Genomic DNA, 21,824 nt, shown 5'->3' with positions numbered 1-21,824 from the left:
AGTTTGCTGAATTCACCTGCTGCAGTGCTGTTGCCCTAGCAGACTACCAAGCAAAGGATGGTATCAACTACCACAGACATAAATGTAATAGAGATTGGCATAACTAAAATTTCCCACGTCTCCTTAAAAAATACAGGCAACTGCTCCACTTCTTGTTCAAAGCCACAGCGTTGGTAATTTACTCACAGCTTTTGTCTAAATGCCACCAACCTGAAGTTCTTGACCTTCTCTTATGTCTGGCATCTTTTTGCTTTTGATTACACCGCTCATCAAAGATCTCCACTAAATGCTGTACTCGTCCATTTTCCCTCCCTGATATACCCCAATAAACCTGTATCTTCAGAGAATTTTTGTAGATGGCCTGGCCCAGTGGTGTATCTGAAGTTTGAGGTGTACAGTACGAACAATAAGGGGGCTGAAATTGTCCACTGTGAAGCCTCTGTGTTGCCTATAACAGTCTTATATGCAGCCCCATAACTGTACAAACTGTGGAAAGACAATGAGGTAATCCATAACCCAGAATACCATAGATTCATCCATCTATCTTGACTGTAACATCTTGCCTCACAACACAGGCTTGCAAGTAAAAAGAGAAATCAGAAAATGTGATGTTAACAGTGCCTTTTACCTAATCCCAGTAGGAGAAGGTTCTGTTAAGTAATTGGATGACAGTCTTCTACTCCAGTGGAGTGTTTTAGTCCTTTGTAGCCCTGACCTGACCAGAGGTTTGTGATGAACCAAGATTAGCCTGTTTAGGGTCTTAATGATGTGGGATGTCAGAGCGTCTGGTTGATAGCTAATTGAGACATCCAATTGCCCTTTCTTCACAACAAGGACTTTATCAACACTTTTTTTCTGACTGGTCCTCTTGCCTCTCATTCAGTCCTAGTGTTACTGACAGATGTTGTTCTATTATAACCTTACTAGGTGGAGTACGCCTACTTGTTTCACTTGCCAGTCCAAACAGATGGCCCGTGCCCTCTAGGCATTGCTGAAAACATCTCCCAAATACTTTAGTTGCTTGCTTAGGCACATGGTTTATTTAAATGAATTAAAAATGGCATGAACGATACATTTTATCCCCAACTCTCAACAAAATGATAGAAATACTTTGCAGGAATATCTTATTGAACTTGGCACTGTTCTATTGACATTCTGTCTCTTCATATTGAGCATTAGGAGGATTATTGTAAATGTCTGCTAAAAATGTAGAAAGACTGCTGAAGGTATACTGTATTGAAAAAATCTGACAGAATCAGTAAGTGAAATAAAATGATGTCATGAAGTCAATACTCTTAACAGGAGGTGTGCAAAGTGAGCCAACAAAAAGCCTTTAGCGTGCCAGTGCAATGTCTCTTAGCAGACTGCGCAATTTCATAACATTGGTGATGTGTGGCAGCACACTGGTTAGGTGTGGCAACATCACGCCACAGGTGCAGTAGTCTGCATTAAAGTTGTATGGCATTCATTAAAGTGCTTGATTATGTTTTGAAAACATTTCTACTTTACTTGACTAAAAAACTTTTGTCTACTTTTACATTGTCTAACTTTTTCAAATTTTACTTTGATATACAGTATTTTTGTGGACACATTCATTACTGCAATATTAAAATGGAAAACAAAATGACTATATATATATATACATAAACTGCTTAAAAAAATTAAAGGAACACTTTGAAAACACATCAGATCTCAATGGGAAGAAGAAATCCTCCTGGTTATCTATACTGATATAGACTGGGTAATGTGTTAGGAACGAAAGGATGCCACATCGTTTGATGGAAATGAAAATGATCAACCTACAGAGCCCTGAATTCAAAGACGCCCCAAAAATCAGAGTGAAAAAATTATGTGGCAGGCTAGTCCATTTTGCCAAAATTTAATTGCAGCAACTCAAAATTGTACGCAGCACTTTGTATGGCCCCTGTGTTCTTGTATACATGCCTGACAACATCGGTGCATGCTTCTAATGAGATGACAGATGGTGTTGTGGGGGATCTCCTCCCAGATCTGGACCAGGGCATCACTGAGCTCCTGGACAGTCTGAGGTGCAACCTGGTGGCATTGGATGGACCAAAACATAATGTCCCAGAGGTGTTCTATTGGATTTAGGTCAGGAAAGTGTGGTGGCCAGTCAATGGTATCAATTCCTTCATCCTCCAGGAACTGCCTGCATACTCTCACCACATGAGGCCAGGAATTGTCCTGCACCAGGAGCCACTGTACCAGCATAGGGTCTGACAATGGGTCCAAGGATTTCATCCTGATACCTAATGGCAGCCAAGGTGCCTTTGTCAAGCCTGTAGCGGTCTGTGTGACCCTCCATGGATATGCCTCCCCAGACAATCATTAACCCACCACCAAACTGCTCATGCTGAATGATGTTACAGGCAGCATAATGTTCTCCATGGCTTCTCCAGACCCTTTCACTTCTGTCACGTGCTCAGGGTGAACCTGCTCTCATCTGTAAAACGCACAGGGCACCAGTGGTGCATCTGCCAATTCTGGTATTCTATGGCGAATGCCAATCGAGCTGCATGCTGCTGGGCAGTGAGCTCAGGGCCCATTAGAGGACATGGGGCCCTTGGGTCACCCTCATGAAGTCTTTCTGGTTGTTTGGTCAGAGACATTCACACCAGTGGCCTGCTGGAGGTCATTTTGTAGGGCTCTGGCAGTGCTCATCCTGTTCCTCCTTGCCCAAAGGAGCAGATACTGGTCCTGCTGATGGGTTATGGACCTTCTATGGCCCTCTCCAGCTCTCCTAGAGTAACTGCTTGTCTCCTAGAATCTCCTCCATGCCCTTGAGACTGTGCAGGGAGACACAGCAAACCTTCTGGCAATGACACGTATTGATGTGCCATCCTGGAGAAGTTGGACTACCTGTGCAACCTCTGTAGGGTCCAGGTATCGCCTCATGCTACCAGTAGTGACACTGACTGTAGCCAAATGCAAAACTAGTGAAGAAACAGTCAGAAAAGATGAGGAGGGAAAAATGTCAGTGGCCTCCACCTGTTAAACCATTCCTGTTTTGGGGTCATCTCATTGTTGCCCCTCTAGTGCATCTGTTGTTAATTTCATTAACACCACAGCAGCTGAAACTGATTAACAACCCCTCTGCTACTTAACTGACCAGATTAATATCCCATAAGTTTCATTGACTTTATGCTATACTCTGATTAAAAGTGTTCCTTTAATTCTTTTGAGCTATATATATATATATATATATATATATATATATATATATATATATGACCAATACTCAGTCAGTTATTTAAAATATCCGTGCACACAAGGGATCTGGGAAGTTTTTCAAATGTGCAGTTCTGGTGCTAACACATACTGTAATTCAGCTACACAAGGGATCCAAGTACACCTTGCTGCAGCCAGCAGAAAAGGGGGCGGTGCTGGATGTTCCTGTCTTGGGGCTGGATGCTGGTAACACATAGTCCCAGTCTGAGTTATTTTCACAACTGTCTTCATAGCAGTCTGCCAAACCAGACTGGAGCAATTCACAGCAAGATGTACTTACTTGTTCACATGCTGTGGTTCAATCACTGTGTCTTGAATGTTGCTCGCATGACTTTTCACATCCTGAGCATCACAGCTCCAAAACAATTAGAAAACCCCAAGTTAGAACAAATAGCCATTCCTTTGATTGTGAAACTAGAAGTGATACAGTTTATGCAGAGCGCTTTATAAGACATAATTAGGGGTTGTTTTGATGACTAATGTTGTTATTAAACTAATTCTGTCAATTTTCATGCAGTTTGATGTTATTTGAACATATGAAGGAGTCACAGGTCTAATACTAAATTTGGAATATCAAGAGAAATGTGTCTCAGTTAAGCCATGTGAGACCACTCCAAAGCTTCATGATGTTAGTAGGTCACATTGCAGAGTTGAACAACCACTTTATTGATGCTTTGTAACTGTTACGAAGACCCAAAAAAGTGTATGTTGAGGTTTTCTAACAGTAAACGAATAATCCATCTATCCATCCATTATCCAATCCTCTAAATCCTAATTACAGGGTCACGGGGGTCTGCTGGAGCCAATCCCAGCCAACACCGGGCGCAAGGCAGGAAACAAACCCTGGGCAGGGCGCCAGCCCATCACAGGTAAATGAATAATGCAGTATCTAAAGTATTACCACACCTTTTTTTTGACTATGCATGGTGGAGCAATACTGTCTCACAACTAGGAGACCAAGGTTCAAGTGATATGAATGAGAGATTTCAGGTTTTGATGTTCAATACATTTGCAAACTTTTCTGAAAACACATTTTCACTTTGTCATTATGGGTTATTGAGTGTAGATTGATGGGCACAAATGGCGAATGTATCCATTTAATATTAAATCTTCAACACAACCAATTGTGCAGAGAGTGAAGGGGTCTGAATATGTTCTGAATCAGTGTATCACCACATTCGATGTCCAAATCAGGGTAATTTTTGCTGTGATAGTGGCAGCACGTGAGTGCAGTCTGAGGGTGGCAAAGAATCCTTGAAGGCCTTGTTTAATGTGGATAAGTTTTTGTTTCTCTGTTCTGTGGGACTTTCTCTTTATTTGGGCCAGAAAAACCTTGCAAGTATATGATTATTGAGTGTTCCTTTTGACGTTTATAGGTACAGTCATTAATGTTTACTTATCTCAAGCCCTTCATTTTTAAATTATATGCATTTATTAGCAATTAGCCTGTCTTTAGATAGCTAGGGTTGTTCAGTGTCAGCTGGACTTTAATAATGCATCGATAGGGTAAAGGCAAAGGTATTAGAATATTAATGCATTCCAAAAGAATCACTTGTTAGTCTATAATATCTCATTTGAAGGACTACCATAGTTCTTTTGAATGTTCAGGGAATTAAACCTGTTTATTTAATCTCAAGCAAAGGACACTGCATGAAAATCTAAGTCTTCAAAATTCTCAAATGCATCAATAACATTGATCAGGCCAAAATCTTTTGATTAAAACATGAATCACGTACTTGAGGATAACCATGAAAATTAAGTGGAAGTGCATTTAAGACAGAAGCTAGGAAACACTTCTTCACACATAGAGTTGTGGGTATCTGGAGCAAACTACCAAGTCACATAGATGAAATAGAAAGTATCTGGTTGTGATTATGGGGCAATTACGCTGTTAGTTAACCAGGCAACTGTGATCAACTGAATGCTCTCCTCTCATTTATTTGCATTCTCAAAAAATAGAGACAGGTTTTAAATAGAGCAGGGGTTCTCAAACTCGGTCCTGGGGGACCCCTGTGGCTGCAGGTTTTTGTTCCAACCAGCCTCTGTTTTTAATTGGATTCCTGGGCTAATTAAGTGAACTGTTATTTCCCAGATTACCTGTTTTGGGAACAATATACACATTAGAAAACTAAGTTTGGTAAAAAAAAAAAAAGTATTAAAATGTACTAAGCAGTTATATGTATTTTTTTCTTTTTAACAGTATTTTCATCTTGTCATTCTACTTTTCTAGGTGTTATAATTGTTTAATTAATCCATTATTTACTACTTTGTGGGGCTGACTTTAAAGTAGTTGCAGCCTTTCACGATTGAGTGTTGCTTGGGTTTCTGCTCTGCTTGTTTTTAATTGTCATTATTAAGATTCAATGGAGAGAGCAAACTGCACTGAAAAAGGGCAAAATATAATAAAAAATCATGCTGCTGTGCTTTTCTGAATCTATACTAATAAAAGGCAAAGCCCTGACTGACTCACTCACTCACTGACTCATCACTAATTCTTCAACTTCCCGTGTAGGTAGAAGGCTGAAATTTGGCAGGCTCATTCCTTACAGCTTACTTACAAAAGTTAAGCAGGTTTTATTTAGAAATTCTACGCGTAACGGTCATAACTGAATTCTACTTACGTATATATACTGTATACACGGCCATAGCCTGTAGCTCGGTCGCCGTGTGAGGCGGAGTTGCATCACCCATCACCACGCCTCCCACGTAGTTGGCTGCCTGCCTATATTGCGTCCCCCATACCCACACCTCCCACGTAATTGAGTGCCTGCCCATATAAGGCCGTCCGCCAGCAGCAATCCACTAGACACGCTGCCGCTACGCGGCGTTTGTCATGCCTAAGACAAATACGATATTCGTGAGATACAAGTTTCGTGAGAAGACGCAAGGTATAAACGAGACTTTTGATCACTTTGTAACGGAGTTAAAATTGCTGGTGAAGGACTGTGCTTATGCAAACGAAGATGAGATGGTCAGGGATAGAATAGTGTTTGGCACAAACTCAGCAAAAGTGGGAGAGAAACTTTTAAGTGTCGGGTCTGAGCTAACATTAAATAAAGCCGTGGACATCGCAAGATCGCACGAGATAGCACAACCACAGCTGAGAACCTTCGATGCATGTACTGCGAGCGGCTCACGTGAACTGACTGTGAACGCAGTGCACACACAGAAAGCAAGAGCTCCAAAGAGCGCTGAACAAAAAACGCATTACACAATTGAGAAGGCAGCAAAAGAATATGAAGCGAGTGACTCATACAAGCATATTCATAAGTGCATATACTGCGGAAACAAGGCACATGGTGGAAAAAGTCAATGTCCAGCTAAAGGAAGACAGTGTAAAAAATGTGGTAAATTGAACCACTTCGCTAAAGTTTGCAGGACTGGGAAAGGTAAACCCGTGCATGCAGTGTGTGATGTCTCAGATAAAGAGGAAGACTAGCTGTTTATTAATGCAGTAAGAAAGGAACAACCCTCTGAATCTGAACAAGCCTTTGTAGACATATCAATAGGAAAGCAATGTGTAAAGCTTAAGTTTAAATTAAGTTCATAGACACGCTGTCGCAGGCAAATCCACAACTTAATACCAGGAATGCCTGTTAAACATCTTAGATTCACGAGTACCGATTTGGGTCGTGAACACTTCGATGAATGAAACCTGTTATCGTTACAATGATTGACAAACATGGAATGTAACTTGAACACAACACATCCTCCAAATACGAACCTGATTGAAAGAAATAATGATAATCAAATCCTTGATGACAGCAACACTCATAAGTCACAAAACAATTACATTGACAATCATGTTACATTATTTTTAAAATGTTCCCTTTTCATTTTCATAACTTCTTTAACACACTGCTTCTCCGCTGTGAAGCATGGGTATTTTGCTAGTGTAGAATAACAGATTAATAATACCAGCTAATTAAATGACATCAGTGCTATCAGGTGTTGCCACTGATTAGGAATCTGGTTGGAACAAAAACCTGCAGCCACAGGGGTCCCCCAGGACCGAGTTTGAAAACCCCTGAAACAGAGGACCAGAAATCAAGATGTAACCTGTGTCCCACAAAGATCGTAATCAGGAAATCATTCAAAACTAGTTCAACTCTAAGCAAAAATCTTTATCAGAAGCCTTTGTCAAAAATGTATTACCAAAAAGGGCTTAAAAAAGCAAAATAAATGCGATAAAAGTCTTGTGGGAATATTTGAAAGGTTATTTATCCATCCATCCATCCATTATCCAACCCACTATATCCTAACTACAGGGTCATGTGGGACTGCTGGAGCCAATCCCAGGCAACACAGGGTGCAAGGCAGGAAACAAACACAGGGCAGGGCGCCAGTCCACCGCAGAGGTTATTTATCACTAGGCTGACCCGTCTTTTAATTTGACCACTTCTTAAGGCAATTCAATATGTAGATTAATTTGATATTTTATACAAACTCATTAATTTGGTTATCGCACAGTCTGGAGTAGAAAATCATCTTTTACCTCGAAAAACAAAACTACAAATTCAATCATGCATTGCAAAATGGACGGGGTGTGTGTGAAACTCCGCGCCTGCGTAGCACTCATGGGACGGAAGGACACCCGACCGCTTTTATATAGAAGGATAGGTATTTGTTAATGCTCACAGAATTAAACCTGTTAATTTTCCATTGGCCAAAAAAATTTCTCAAATGTATTGATAACTTTGATTGGGTCACCTGGAAAATCACCACCAAGATGACCTTGTTTTAATCTTGTTTGTAATTGACGCCGAGGTTGTGACCTATGTGACTATGCCCCTGACATCCCGACTAGCATCTTGACAACGAGGCCACAAAGTGGCATCAAATCAATAACATAATTTTAGCAACATTCAATTGATGTTCAAAAAAATACAGTAACTACTGAATAAATATCATGAATTATCAAAACCTTCAAAGTGATTTTCAAAATAGGAAAACATCCATTAATAAGATAAGTAAAAATTGCAGAACAAAACAAATTCACAACAGTTTGTCGGATGTCTTAATGCTTAATGCTCTTTTGCTTCTAAATAAGTGTGAGTGCAGGTGTATGTTACAGGAAAGGAAAGTTTTGCAAAAAGGTGTGTCATTTCACAGTTTCATATACTTAATGGTAATGAACATCCATTCAGGGATTTCTAATACTCACACTTCACTTAACTTGCTGTACTTGTCTGAGAGAAGTAAAGGCCAGGGAAACATTTTTTTAGCCGCACACGTACTCACAATGCCCACCAAATAACATGTCATGAGGATTGAAAGAAGAGACAAAACACATTTCTTGGTTTGACTTTGAAGGTAAGCTTTATTTTGGCTAATTTAAGACTTTTGTTAAGCACTTATATACATGTATCAGTCTGGTCACATGCTAGGCTGCACTCTCCATCTTTGATATGAGAGTGAGGTGTTCCTTTTTACATCCACAGCTCATCATCAGCCAAAGGCAAATTAAGGTGCGGTATGACCAACTCAACATGTAACATTAACAAACATTATGCATTAAGACTTTGTTGTAGGGTCTTCCAGAGTCCAATGATGGGCATGGATAGGAAGGAGGAAGCATGTCACCCTGAAAAAGATAATTTTTGTCAGTGTCTAGAAGAAAAAAAATCAAAATACTTTAAGACAAATTTCAGCATTCAAGCCTATTCTGTTCTTCCACCTACCCATTCTTAGCCTGCTCGTTTTAATATAGGAAGCCCACCCAGAGAGCACAAGGCAGGAGTGGGCTACTTCAGGGCCAACTCTCGTTTCTTTCTTTTAATACTCCTCAATTTACATTTGACAACCAACTGTTTTGGTTTTGGTTTTTTACCCTGAAAACCATAGCCAGACAAAACTTGTTTTTACTTAACTAATTACAAAAAGCAATGACGTTTACAGGCTGCACATTTACACAGCCCGTGCGTGCACTGAGCTGACCGATTTTTATTTTGTTTTTTTGTTTTTCTTCCTGTAAATGTTTTAATAACTAGCTGTTCTAGCTGTCTAAGATGGGTTGAAATCTAAGTAATCAACACAGACCTCAGTGTTAACGTTTGCAATGCATGGGTCTCTGTTATATGCCATTTGGTGTGGGGTTTATGAAAGCGGTATTAATGTTTGTGATGCACCATCTATTGGAATGGCAAATGCAATGCATGTTATTCCTAAAAATGTCTGTGATGTGCTATCTTTTGAGATTACAGAGATACAGCAACCAGATAGACACACAGGCATATGCACAGACACTTGTCCATTTATTAAGGTGGATAATAATATTTGAATCTTCCGCCTAATGCCTGCCTTTATTTCCTTGTTTAATTCAATAACTCATTTCTGTGAAAGTCAAAATTTTCCAACAATGTTATTCACCAGCATGTGAACCTTTCTACCATCTCTTCATTTTTTCAACCCAATTTTACTATTACAAGGATTGAGCTGCTTAGTATTGGGCACAGGTTAGGGATAACACTTGGATAAAACCAATCCATTATTCCAGGCCAATTTTGGCTTTTTAAAAATGTTCTGTACACATGTTGGGATATGGGGAGAAAGTGAATTATCCAAAAAAGTCAAGTTAAGAATATCTATGGATATTTCACAAATGGATGACCACTAGAGATCATTAGAGCTGTGAAACAGCGACAGAAATCACTGTGCCACTATCTAACAACACATTCCCAAACAAACAAAATATGAAATACAGGTTTAATATATATAAAGGAAAAAATAAAAGAAAATGACTCCATTGCTAAGTAAAATCTAATTAAATATTCAGCTTTTCTTAAAAAAACATTATTATTAATATAATGGTCTAAATCTTCTGTAATTAGTTAAGACAGAAACAAGGCAGTTTTCGAATATGTTTTCCTTAAGGTACTCCTTTTAAATTCAAAAATGATTATAAAACATAAACCAGAAGCTACTGGGAGGCTCTAGGCCTGAATTTAGGAACCAGTGATCTGAGTAATCTGGCCTGCTGACTGTAAAACATCACCTGTTAGAGTTTTAAAAATATTTCCATGGACATGTGTTCCGCCCAGTGCTCTCAGAAATTAAAATAAGGACATACGGACAATTTTAAAGTTAACCTCTGATTTATTATTTTGAAGTTGAGTTTTAGGGTGGCAAATGTTTGCTTTAAACTGCATCATGGAAAATTGTTAGATTATTAGTATAAACAGTGGCAATTGCCCACAGAAGACGTTGTTCATTATAGTTAGACAAGACTGTCCAATTGCTGTGTCTTCACCATTATGTATTTGATATCATAAATTAACACTTTATATATGTTTTTTCCATTTTAATTTTTTTTAAACAAAAGTCTGGACATTCATGTAGTATCTTCCTTTCATGTTCAAAACACTACATCTGGTTGTTGTTTTACTGTCTCTGGTTTCATGTCTGATTCATAGCATTATTGTGCATACTACCGTTCACTACCTTCATTACTCACATCCTTTGCCCATCCATATAATAATAATAATTATAAACAATATTCGTCTTGTCATTTTTCATTATTTTGTAAAATCATCCAAATAATTCATTGACTTGTCCTTTAAAGCCGTGGTTTTCATACTTACTGTGGTTTATCAGAATGCAAAGATGGCCTACAAGCTTACAAGCATCTGCTGAAGTACCAGTAAGAAGCTTATGAATACAGTGAGACGGAGGATCTGGCCTGCCTTCTTTAAAGTATTTAGCCACAAAGAAGCCTTTACATTTTTTCTTTTTCAGGTAAACATTGACACAAATTCATTACAACTTAAGATGTAAAGCTACATATTATACTTACACATAAAATTGTTATTCAAGGAAATTTTTCAAGCCTAAACAGATCATTTTCTTTGTCAGTTTTATTCATTTATTAATTTAACATTTCTACATGAACACACATATTGTATATAAAGTACTATAACAAATTGAACAAACTCCACTAGGTGTTAATCGTTATAAGCACATGTACAGTACCAGTGGTAACAGCTCAAGAAGGACCTACCGACTGTGCAGAAAAGCATTCTATTCCTCAGAAGCACCTTTGGAGGAGGAAGATTTGGAGACCTGAATGATCTCCACCGAAGTGAAGCCCTTCCCTACAGAAACGCGGTTTCTGGTGCGCAGTTTGTTCAGCGCAGATTCAGCCATACCGGCTCTCTCCTCCGCATCGTCCAGCTCGTGCACTGCTTTTCTATACTTAGACAGGCTCTGATTGGCTTGTTCCTCCTGTGAGAAAGTACACAACATTAGCCATTTGTTAGCGTGATTGTTTTAGGGTGATCGTTAGAGCTCTATAACTATAGAAACATCCTTGTGGCATTTTTTATATAGTTTCCTATATTCAAGGTGCCTTATAAAAATGATGTTTTTTTGAGCCAATTTTTTTTCATTTTTGAATACTAGTATTAAATACTATATTGTTCTGTTTCTTACTATGTATGTTTTTAATCATAGGAAAATATGGTAAAAATAAAATGCATATCTCAAAAAGGAAATGAAACATTGTATACTAGAAACTGTGTCACAGTGGTAGGTAGCACTGCTGCCTCACAACAAGGAGACCAGGGTTCATGTCCCAGGTGTCTCCTGCTTAGAGCTGCACGTGGGTTTCCTCTTGGTGCTCCAGAGACATGCAGGTCAGATGTCTTTCACTGCTAAATTAGAACATTAAGGTGTTTTCACCTTGTCCAAGGATTGTTCCTGCCTTGCACCCCATATGCTTGCTGGGAAAGGCACCAGCTTCCCCACAACCCTGCCCAAGTTAAGCAGATTTGAAAATGGATGGATAGATACTGCAAAATAACATAACATTTTCAAACCCACTCAATTAATTCTAGGTCTCAGGGGACTGCTCCCATAATACAAAACAGCTTAAACAAAATGAAAAAATGAATGTCCTCTTTTAATAGGGCTGTGTATAGGCTTAACTATTATAAATAAATTACTGGATGTTATACAAAAAAATGTATTCATGCACACTCACGTTTCCTGTGAATGTATTTTGGACTATTATAGTGTACATTCCACCATACTAACTCCTTCTTTCTGCTCATCATAAAGCCTGTTGGGTACCATCGGGTATACTGGATGAGGAGTTCATATATCGTCACCAGCTGAGAACCAGGCCGTACAAAAAGCGTCCTTCAGTAGGCTTATGTAACTGGACGGGACTTTGTTAAAGTGAGGTTATATAAGTAGTATGACAAAAAATCCAATGCTGCTGGGACACGATTTTTATTGAATGGCTGTGCATAAGAGATATATGGACCACTATTTGTTTTCTCAGTGATTATTTTGGTATGTTGTGGCGTGTCTTGCCACTGCATGAGCTGTAGGGAGTGAAAGCGGTGTTGGGATGGAGTCTTGGGAAACCACACTTGGTAAGGGCTTAGGGCACCTCCCTAGAGAGAGAGCTGAGTGGCAGGGATCAGGACTAGTTAATAGCGCGTGGAGAAAAAGGGAAGGGTGGTTGGAAGTAGCTGTTGTTGTTGGAGCGAGAAAGACAGCATCAGGTTGAGAAGGGAGAGAACAGTTAAAGGGCAGACAAGAGGGAGGTAGATAGGATGGAAGCGAGTTATTTTTATTATTTTGGTGGTGTCCCCATGACCCAGACAACGGGCGGCAACACTTTATCACTGCATATCAAATAAAAAGCCTGTCGGCATTTGGAAGACTCCCCCAGAGAAGCGGCTCCTGAGTGTGTTTTATTCAACAGGACATCACAATATTTTATTTTTCCTACATTAATCATATCAGCGTTTTTTGATGTGTTAGCCTTTAATCACGTCGGTTTTCTGTTTATTGGTTTTCTGTCTAATACCATTCATTCTTTGAATTTATTGACATTTTCTAACCAACCAGATGACAACATACAGTTCCATGGCATGTCAGTAGATGGTGCTGTATGTTGATGTTCTATATTTGTGCTTGCACACCAGTTTGATTTTTTTTGCCCATTGTTTGTCTTCCAGAATTCAATGTGATGTGACTAATGGGCTGCCTAAAACTGACTATCTCAGCAATCCATGTTTTTAAACCTAAGCATTTTTATTTTACGGTTGAAGAGTGGTGAAATCTAAGTGATAGTGGTGAATTACAACTCCAGCCCCTGGTGGTACTAGTAGCCAAAATGAGTGCAAATTTCTGAGCCAAGTGTGAGAAACGTTCATAAAGAAACTTGACGGCAGGTCACCTGTCACTTGGAAACGATCCACTTGACAGTCCGTGAAGCAAACTAAGTAGGCCGAAACGGGGTAGTTAGAATACATTTGTCTGCCAACTGGGGAGCTAATTTGACTGTTATTATTTTGTTTATTGTCACTCAATGTTATATCTTGATCACAAGCAAACTGCTTAACTCCACAACTAGCACATTTTAAATGTGTGTGTTTGGGTTATTGTATGGTTTTCTTCCACTCAGAAACAGTTTTGATGTCAATTGATTTTTTTTATTGTGATTTCAAAGAGTTTTATTTAATTCCTGTCCCACCTCTTTGCTTACGAGGTGCGGTAGGAGGCGTCAAGTGGCAGCATAAACAAGGTGGCACTCACATTTCACATTATCCTTTGGTGCATAAAAGTTCTTAAACTTGAAATCTAGCTAATTAGTTAACTTGTCAAGCAGGCCTCATTACGGTTCGTGATCTGCTTTTTGACTTTGACTTCTGTTTTGCTTTTGTGTTTGGGTTTTCTCATCATTTGTCCTTTTTGGCTCTGACTTGTTTTTCCTGTATGACTACAATTTTTCCTTCTTGTTGTCATCGCCTGATTATATTCTGTTCTCACAATAATTCTTTGACACCACAAAATAAAACATGAAGTCAGAAAAACGAGTGAATGTGCATGTAGACCTTTGGACATCTTTTGAGTTGTTTTTGCATGGAAAATCGCATACTTTCCAGTGATAGGAGCTTTCCTACAGGCCATTCCCTCCCTCCCTCCCTCCCACCTTAACCATCTGCTCCCCCGGCTTTGGCTCCATAGCACTGCTCCTGCGAAAAGGAAGACGCTGGACTAGTGCTGATTGCCTGGAAGTTCTTTTACTTTACTAACTTTGTCATGATGAAGAAAAAAAAAATCAGCTATGCAGTTTATACTGTGAAACTGGGTTGATAATCTGACATTTCATTGCAATTTAGATATTTTTAGCTTCCTTAGATAAAAATAGCACAGTTCACATAAAAAATGACACACACTGCTTTTGTGCGTGTTATGTATTAACTTATTTAAGCAATCGTTTTATATTCTGTTTATTTTCAGACTGTATATTTGTTAAACCTCTTTTGGCTCTCATCCTCAGTTTCATGTCGTATGACACTATTATAATGTATATACAGTACATCATCTAGGAAGAAAATGCATAGTGAACTATATTATATCAAATCTAGAGGACACTTCAAATAGCTTACATCAAAGTTTTGTTCTTGTCCAATAGCTTACCTAGAAAACACAGTATCTGTCTGTGAAGACTATTAGAAAGAGATTTACCTTCTTATTAATGTTAGCTACATGAAAACACCTGATGCCTGTGTTTCTGTCTTACATTAACTCTTTCAGGGCGGATGTCGACTTTTGTCAAAAGTAGAAGAAGTTTTAGTTGGACTATCTTTGCTAGAAGGAAAGGTAGCTTCATTGGTTTTGACCGAGAGTCCCTGAGAGGAGCAAACACCAGCGAAAATGGCATCAACATCTGCCAAGAGATCAAAGTGAATGCGTAAAGCGAAATACTCCGTGGAAAACGTTTTGCATATTATCACTGAATTGTCGGGCTGCAATTTTGTGATCGAAAACAAATGTGAGATATCAGCATCAGCTGATCGGTCCCCAGCTGATCGTGTTGTCGAACAGGTTCGTGTAGCCAATGTACCTGCGGTAACAATGACAAGAGGTACAAACCAGATTGCGATGCATTGAGACTGCGACCACCTCCTGATATGTGAAGATAGCCTGGTGGGCAGCCAACCGTGCATCCCTGATTTACTGGTCGCCTCAGCACACAGCTTCAGACATTTTATGTTGATTTCTGGGTGAAACCATAGCTTTGTGTGGTTTTTGGAAAACTGTGTTATTCGACACAAATATTCAGCCCTCAAAAAGTTAATGATCTTGGTAGTTTCTGATGCTTTATATGTAAGAGGAGCACTTGAATAACTGTCACTTGTAACCATGGTTTCAACTAATACGACTGTAATAATATGTCTTTGAGTTTCCCGTTTTACTTTTATTGGGCTTCCAATTCTTGCTGCACTTGCACATACTGTAAGTTAAATTTATATGTAACAAGTATGTTATTTTGTATGCTCCCCCTGTGATAAAGTAGGTTTCCTCAGCATGCTCCAGTTTCCTCCCACAGCACAAAGAAATGCAGGTTAACTGGACAGGCAATGCTAAATTGACCCCTCCAGTGTGTGTGTGTGTGTTTTCACCCTGCAGTAAGCCGATTGCCTGTCCAGGTATTTTTATTCCCTTTTGCACCTGATAATTGCTGGGATCGGCTCCTAGTAGCCCCAAAACCCTGCCCTAAATAAACGGATTAGGAAAACGGATGGATAGATGAGTATGTTGTTAGCTCAAGAAAAGTAAATGTACACACACACACACATATATATATATACATACAGTATATATATATATATATACAGTGTATATTGTGCTGGAGCCCGGCGGGGATGCCCAGGGCTTGTGCCTCCTGCAGACCACGAGGGGGCGTCTGCCCTGGTTATGTTGGGGTGAAGGGCTTGGAAGCCCAGCCCTGTAGGGACCCGTGGCCACCGCCAGGCGGCGCCCCAGTGCCTGAATATCCCGGGAGCCCAGCACTTCCGCCACACCAGGAAGTGCTGGGGGGAAGACGACGGGGGACACCCGGACGGCTTCTGGGTGCACAGCCGGCACTTCCGCCACACTGGGGCGTGGCTTCGGAGGAATGCCGGGAAGCAGCCGGGTTTCCATTTAAGGGGCCGCCTCCCTCCAGTCATCGGCAGAAGTCGGGTGGAAGAGGATGGAGCTGGAGGGAGGACTAGAGGCGGCCAGGAGAAAGGCAAACTGAGTGGCCTGGACATTGGGGGAGTCGGTGCTGGAGGCACTGGGGTTTTGTGAGTGCACGAAAACTGTAAATATATTGTTAATAAACGTGTGTTGGGTGAACTTACGATGTCCGTCTGTGTGTGTCCGGGCCAGCGTCCACAATATATACAGTATATATACACACACTAAATAAACATACTGTATATTATATACTACATGCTATACTAAATAAATATACTATTATCTCTCTATTATAAAAAAAAAAATCTTGGGTGGAGACGTGATTTTCTCAGACACACTTCAACATCCCACGAGACAAGGCAGGGAGACAAAAGGACAGCTGCTGTACAGGCTTTTAGATGTTCGAAGCCCTGTGCGAAGTAAAAAAACTGTATTTTGTTTCCCATTGTATCACCGTTCAAGAGGGGGTTTCGGAGGAGCAACCACATCTTCTCAATGTGCATTCAGGCCCTCTCTTCACAATGTGAGAGGCAGAGATGCGAAGTGGCTGGCGCATAGCGGCCCCAGGGAGGGAAGGGGGTGGGCGAGCAAAGCGAGCAGGGGGCAAACTATTATATATACTTTTACATTTATACTAATAGCTGAATTATTGATTAGCACATGCAAATTAGATTTCACTGTACTTTGTACATGTGACACTACTGCCCCAATAAACATATAAATGTGCACCTTTCTGATAATGATTATTCATTTAGTGTCACCCTTTATTAATGCATTTTCTGATTTGACCTTTTCAACGACAGGGCGCTGTCATTACTGGGCCCAAAGCAGGGTGGGATCCACGTTCGTTGCAATGCAGTATTATGGACACACCCGCACTTGTGCGAATCCAGTTTAGAGTCCCCAGTTTCACTCGTACACATGTCCTTAAGACACACAAATAAAGCAGACTGCAGACAAGAACTTTTTTTTTTTTGGAAACTGAAGCCAGGCCCCAAGAGCTGTTTTGGCAGCAGTGTAACATGTCACCGTGGTGCCTTAGTCTTGGTGTACAGAATAAAAAAAATGAATGAAATTACAAAAGTGAGGCTTCATTTGCTAGATTGTACTTATCTGTCTGTAAAGTCTTTGCTTCACCCACCACCGTAAACATAGCAACTATCAAAGGACAGACACGAGGTCTGGAAAAAGCATGCCAATAGTTGGCATATTACCTTTGCATAACGGCATCGATATATAACATATACAGTATTTTGGGGTTTAAAGTGTCTAGAATTAACCAAAGATAAACAAAAATTTTGTGATTTTACTATTAATAAAATGATTTTCCTGGTCACGTAAAAAGGTCGAAGAGTTACTCACAGCTTCTTCAATCTGCCTCTTATAAGCCTTCAGCTTGTTCTGCAGTTTCTCCACCAGTTCCTGCATTCGCTGGTTGGTCTTGTGGTCCTCCTCTGACTGGAACACAAGCTCCTTGAGGCGGCGCTCATTCTTTCTCAGAATCTTTACTGTCTCCACGTGACGCTTCTGCTCAGAGTCCAGTTCTGTTTCTATCTCCTTAACCTATTGCGTGAGAGCAGAAAGAAAGTTAGGATGGATCTGTGTTTTTGTTTGTAGACATTTAGCAGGCATGTTACTATATTCCATTTGGCAAATAATGCAAAGGGTAGCTTTCCCAGTGTCTGTATGAAGAGTTAAACCTGTAGTCCTTGACTTGGTATGCCAGTTCAGGATGACACAGCATGTACATTCTTATTATTCTGCTAGTTGTTTCATTGGTAAAGCTCATATTTTTCTTAATATTATTCCTGTAATGCATTTTGAGATTAAGTGGGATTGCTTCCTGTCTACACCAGCCAATGAGAGTGAAACATGGCATCCATCGCAGATTTAACATCATCAGCTACATTAAGGCTGATAAGAGGGAAAATTGCCTGGAAATTTCAGATTGGCACCACCAATGTCAGGTTTCATTTTGCTTTTTAAATTCACACACACTTACACTAGAACATTAAATAAATTGTGATGAGAACGGGCCATTCGGCAAAACAAGCTCGTCCATCCTATTAATTTTGAGTGTCCAAAATAATATCAAATTGAGATTTAAAGGTCCCTAAAGTCCTGCTGTCCACCACACTATTTAATCAGTTATTCCATGTGTCTATGGTTCTTTATGTGAAGAAACACTTTCTAATATTTGTATGAAATCTGCCCTTAAGTTTCTAACTGTGCCCCCGTGTTCTGTTGGCAGAGTTCATTTTAAAGATTTAACTAGCATCTGCCGTACTTATTCCTTTCATAACTGTAAACACTTCGATCATGTCACTTCTTAATCTCTGCTTTTTTGAACTGAAAAGGGTCAACACCTTCAATCTTTCCTCATAACTCGCCCTTCACAGTCCTGCGATTGGTTTAGTCGCTCTTCCATGGACTTTCTCTAGCATTGCTATGTCTTTTCTGTAACTTGGGAGACTGAAACTGAATACACTACTACAGATGAAGCTTTACTAGTGTTAATATATAACTTAATCATAACCTCCATTGACTTGTACTCCACACATCATGATATATAATCTATTAGCCTTCTTGATCACTTCTGTACACTGCCTGGATGTAGACAGTGATGACTTATGACTCCTAAGTCCTTCTCATAGGAAGTACTTTCAACTTTCAGACCTCCCATTGTGTATTCAAATCTGACATTTTTACTTTCTACATGTTAATACTTTACATCTGCTTACATTACATTTAATTTGCCACGGATATGCCCAAGCCTGCATGCTGTCCAGGTATCTCTGTAACTCTGTACTTTTCGGTAACATGTGATGTTCTGGATAAGAAGTTCACAGATCATCCCATATATCATCACCAGATGAGGACATGGCTATTGTAACAAAGGCGCTATATAGACGCCTGACCCGACACAGAGAGACACGGAGGCACATATAAAAACACAAAGACTTTTATTTTTCTTCAGCTGTGGGACACGTCTTCCCCGTGCCATACAGCCCAAACACAGTCCCAAAGCACAATAAACACAACCAACAATCCTTCTTCTCTTCCACCACTCCTCCTCAAGCTTAGACTTCCTCCTCCCGACCCTGGCTCCCTGAGTAGTGGTGGCTGGGCCCTTTTATAGCCCACCCGGAAGCGTTCCAGGTGATTAACCACCTGGTCCTAATTGCACTTCCGGGTGGGGCTGAAGACTCGTCCAGCTGGGCTGTGGGAAGCAGACAGCCCCCCCCTAGCGGCCACCCCGGGTCCCAACCAAGCTGTGGAGGACTCTATCTCCCATGGAGCCCTGTGGGTGGCTGGGGAATCACCGTCGGCCAGGGAGGCTGCCACCAAGCGTCCCCAGGGGAGGTATTGAACTGCCCATGGCAGCTCCCCCGGAGCATAAGCTGCAGGGGCATCCCTGCTGGGCATGGGACCCGACTGTCCTTCACACTATCCAGAAAGTGTCTGCTTCTTGATTTAGTTTTCTGTTTCTTTTTTGGCTTCTCTGTTTTTGCAAAATAACCTCTAACTGCTATAAGTAAGTTTTGTCAATAAATGCAGTCATCGATTTGGCACACATCAGCTTCCTCTTTTCTTTATATGCCTAAAATGTTCATTTTGTGTTAATCCAAAGGTACCCCAATAGTTCTTATTTAGCTCCAGATATATTTTATGGAAGCAGTCTCTTTATCTCCCTTCAGAGACCGACTTTGCTCCATCATGTACTCTCCTCATAATCTCTTGTTTGCTTTCCCCTTACCATATTGAAGTTAGTTTAATTACATCTACTGATTTTTATTTGATTTTGATTTTCATCGATCAGTACCACTAATATCTAATGGGACAATACAAGCTTGGTCAGAATACTTACTGGATCAACTACCAATTTCATAGTTTTAGATCATTTGGGTTTAATCAAACTGTAAGTTAGCTACAGCTTTTGGTTCAAGCACATAGCAAAACAGCTTCAAAGCCACATACTGATCTTGGTCTTTTATCAACGCTATAATAGGTTTATGCTTTTTCATCAGCTGTTTGGCCAAGTGATTCAGCTTTTGTCTTTTTAAAACCAAAGACATGCAGTTTAATCACAAGTAGAAAGCGCCCTCCCTCACACCATTTAATGTTTCATCTCCACTTACCCGGGCCTCAAGTTTCTGAATGGTGCGTTTGCCTGCCTTCAAAGCAAGCTGCTCAGCTTCCTCTATCTTCATCTGTAAGTCCTTGATGGTAATTTCATTGCTCTTCTTGACTTTCTCAAGGTGTGCACAGTGGTCTTGTTCCTGGCGCAGTTCCTCTGCCATGCGCGATGCCTACAGGAGTAAAAGATGCAATTCATTTTTGCTCCCTGATGATGAAAATATAAATTGGTATCAGACAAGTTAGCGAACTCACATCGGCGACTGCTTTCTTAGCTCTTTCATCTACAGTACGGAACTCGCTGATGAGCTCCTCGTGTTCATTACTGAGTCGTTGGAGGTCTGATTCCATTTTGCGTTTGATGACCACAAGGCTTTGGTTCTGTGGGTGAGAAAAGTTATAGTAGAAGATTTTCATTCAAAACGTTTGGAAGAACCGGAATGCATGTGATCAAACATTTTATTACTTCATTACGGGAATTTCAACATCTTTTTACACTCTGTTTAGGACATTTTCATATAAGAATATATACATTTAGTGATTGTGTATGATGACACAATAAAATGCATTTATAATGATTTTCTACACTTTATAGAATATTAATCATCTTTTACCTGTCCCTTATATGCCTCAAACATAAAATGAAAACATACTAAAAGTTTAGAATACTGTAATACGAAACATGTGTGGTATATCCAAGCACAAAATTAAAACATTGGCATTGAGTTGTTGCTTACATACATGTTAATTACATTTGTCTGTCAGAGGGTCCATGATTTATAAATACTGTCTTGACAAGCCTCCCCCAGTCAGTCTGCAGCAGTCAGGTTTCTCCAATATAATTCTGATGGTTCTCCTAATGACTTTTAAATGTACTCATTTGTTTAAAAGGCATTAATTCAACAGATGGCCCTATCTTTTCAAATGTGAGATAATGTAATGATGTTTTTTCTGCATCACTAAGATCCAAACACATGTGTAAGAAAACGTTTACTGAATGATGGGGCCTTTAAGTACCAGTGCTACACTCTAGCTACCTTGTGGGCCTCCAACTGTGAAGAACAGAATTGTGGGATGACTTCGTAGATACGCTGGCTTCTGCTGTGTAGTTAATGAAGCAATACCCTTGACAGTTTCCCTGATTCCTTGAAAAGCACATAACGAGTTCATCGCTCTCTCACTGGAGCTCACTCTGTCAACACGCACACCTACGAGTTGAAACTATGGCTCTGTGACTCATTGTTGCTTTTTATATTATTAGCAGCATTTGGTAGATTGAAGTCTTGTACTGGGAACCCGCAAAGCGCAGTGTAAACTATTCTCCAGGTGCAATTGACTGCTCACTTGTCCAAACGTCTCTGTAGAGTCTGTATAAATGTTCAGAGCCCTATATTTTGGGTATGAGCTCTTTCTGGTATTCTCAAGAATGCCTATGGATTGTAATCTTACTCTTTGTGTGT

At 40.1% G+C, this 21,824-nt stretch overlaps 1 protein-coding gene across 1 annotated transcript in view; it reads right to left on the bottom strand.

The window, feature by feature from the left end:
- Positions 1-8,545: 8,545 nt before the first annotated feature.
- The window catches only part of LOC120542192 (myosin-16), a 67,477-nt gene continuing 54,198 nt past the window's right edge, over positions 8,546-21,824 (bottom strand). The window contains exons 38-42 of the mRNA XM_039774467.1: positions 20,620-20,745; positions 20,367-20,537; positions 17,590-17,790; positions 11,246-11,469; positions 8,546-8,833 (exon numbers count right to left, since the gene is read on the bottom strand). Of these exons, the coding sequence (XP_039630401.1) occupies positions 11,266-11,469; positions 17,590-17,790; positions 20,367-20,537; positions 20,620-20,745 (702 nt within the window). The 3' untranslated portion in view covers positions 8,546-8,833; positions 11,246-11,265. The remainder of the gene's footprint in view (positions 8,834-11,245; positions 11,470-17,589; positions 17,791-20,366; positions 20,538-20,619; positions 20,746-21,824) is intronic.

The sequence above is a fragment of the Polypterus senegalus genome, chromosome 13 (assembly GCF_016835505.1).
Source record: "Polypterus senegalus isolate Bchr_013 chromosome 13, ASM1683550v1, whole genome shotgun sequence".
NCBI lineage: Eukaryota > Metazoa > Chordata > Cladistia > Polypteriformes > Polypteridae > Polypterus > Polypterus senegalus.
Note: the sequence above shows the minus strand (reverse complement) of the source record. Positions and strands in the feature narration are given on the sequence as shown.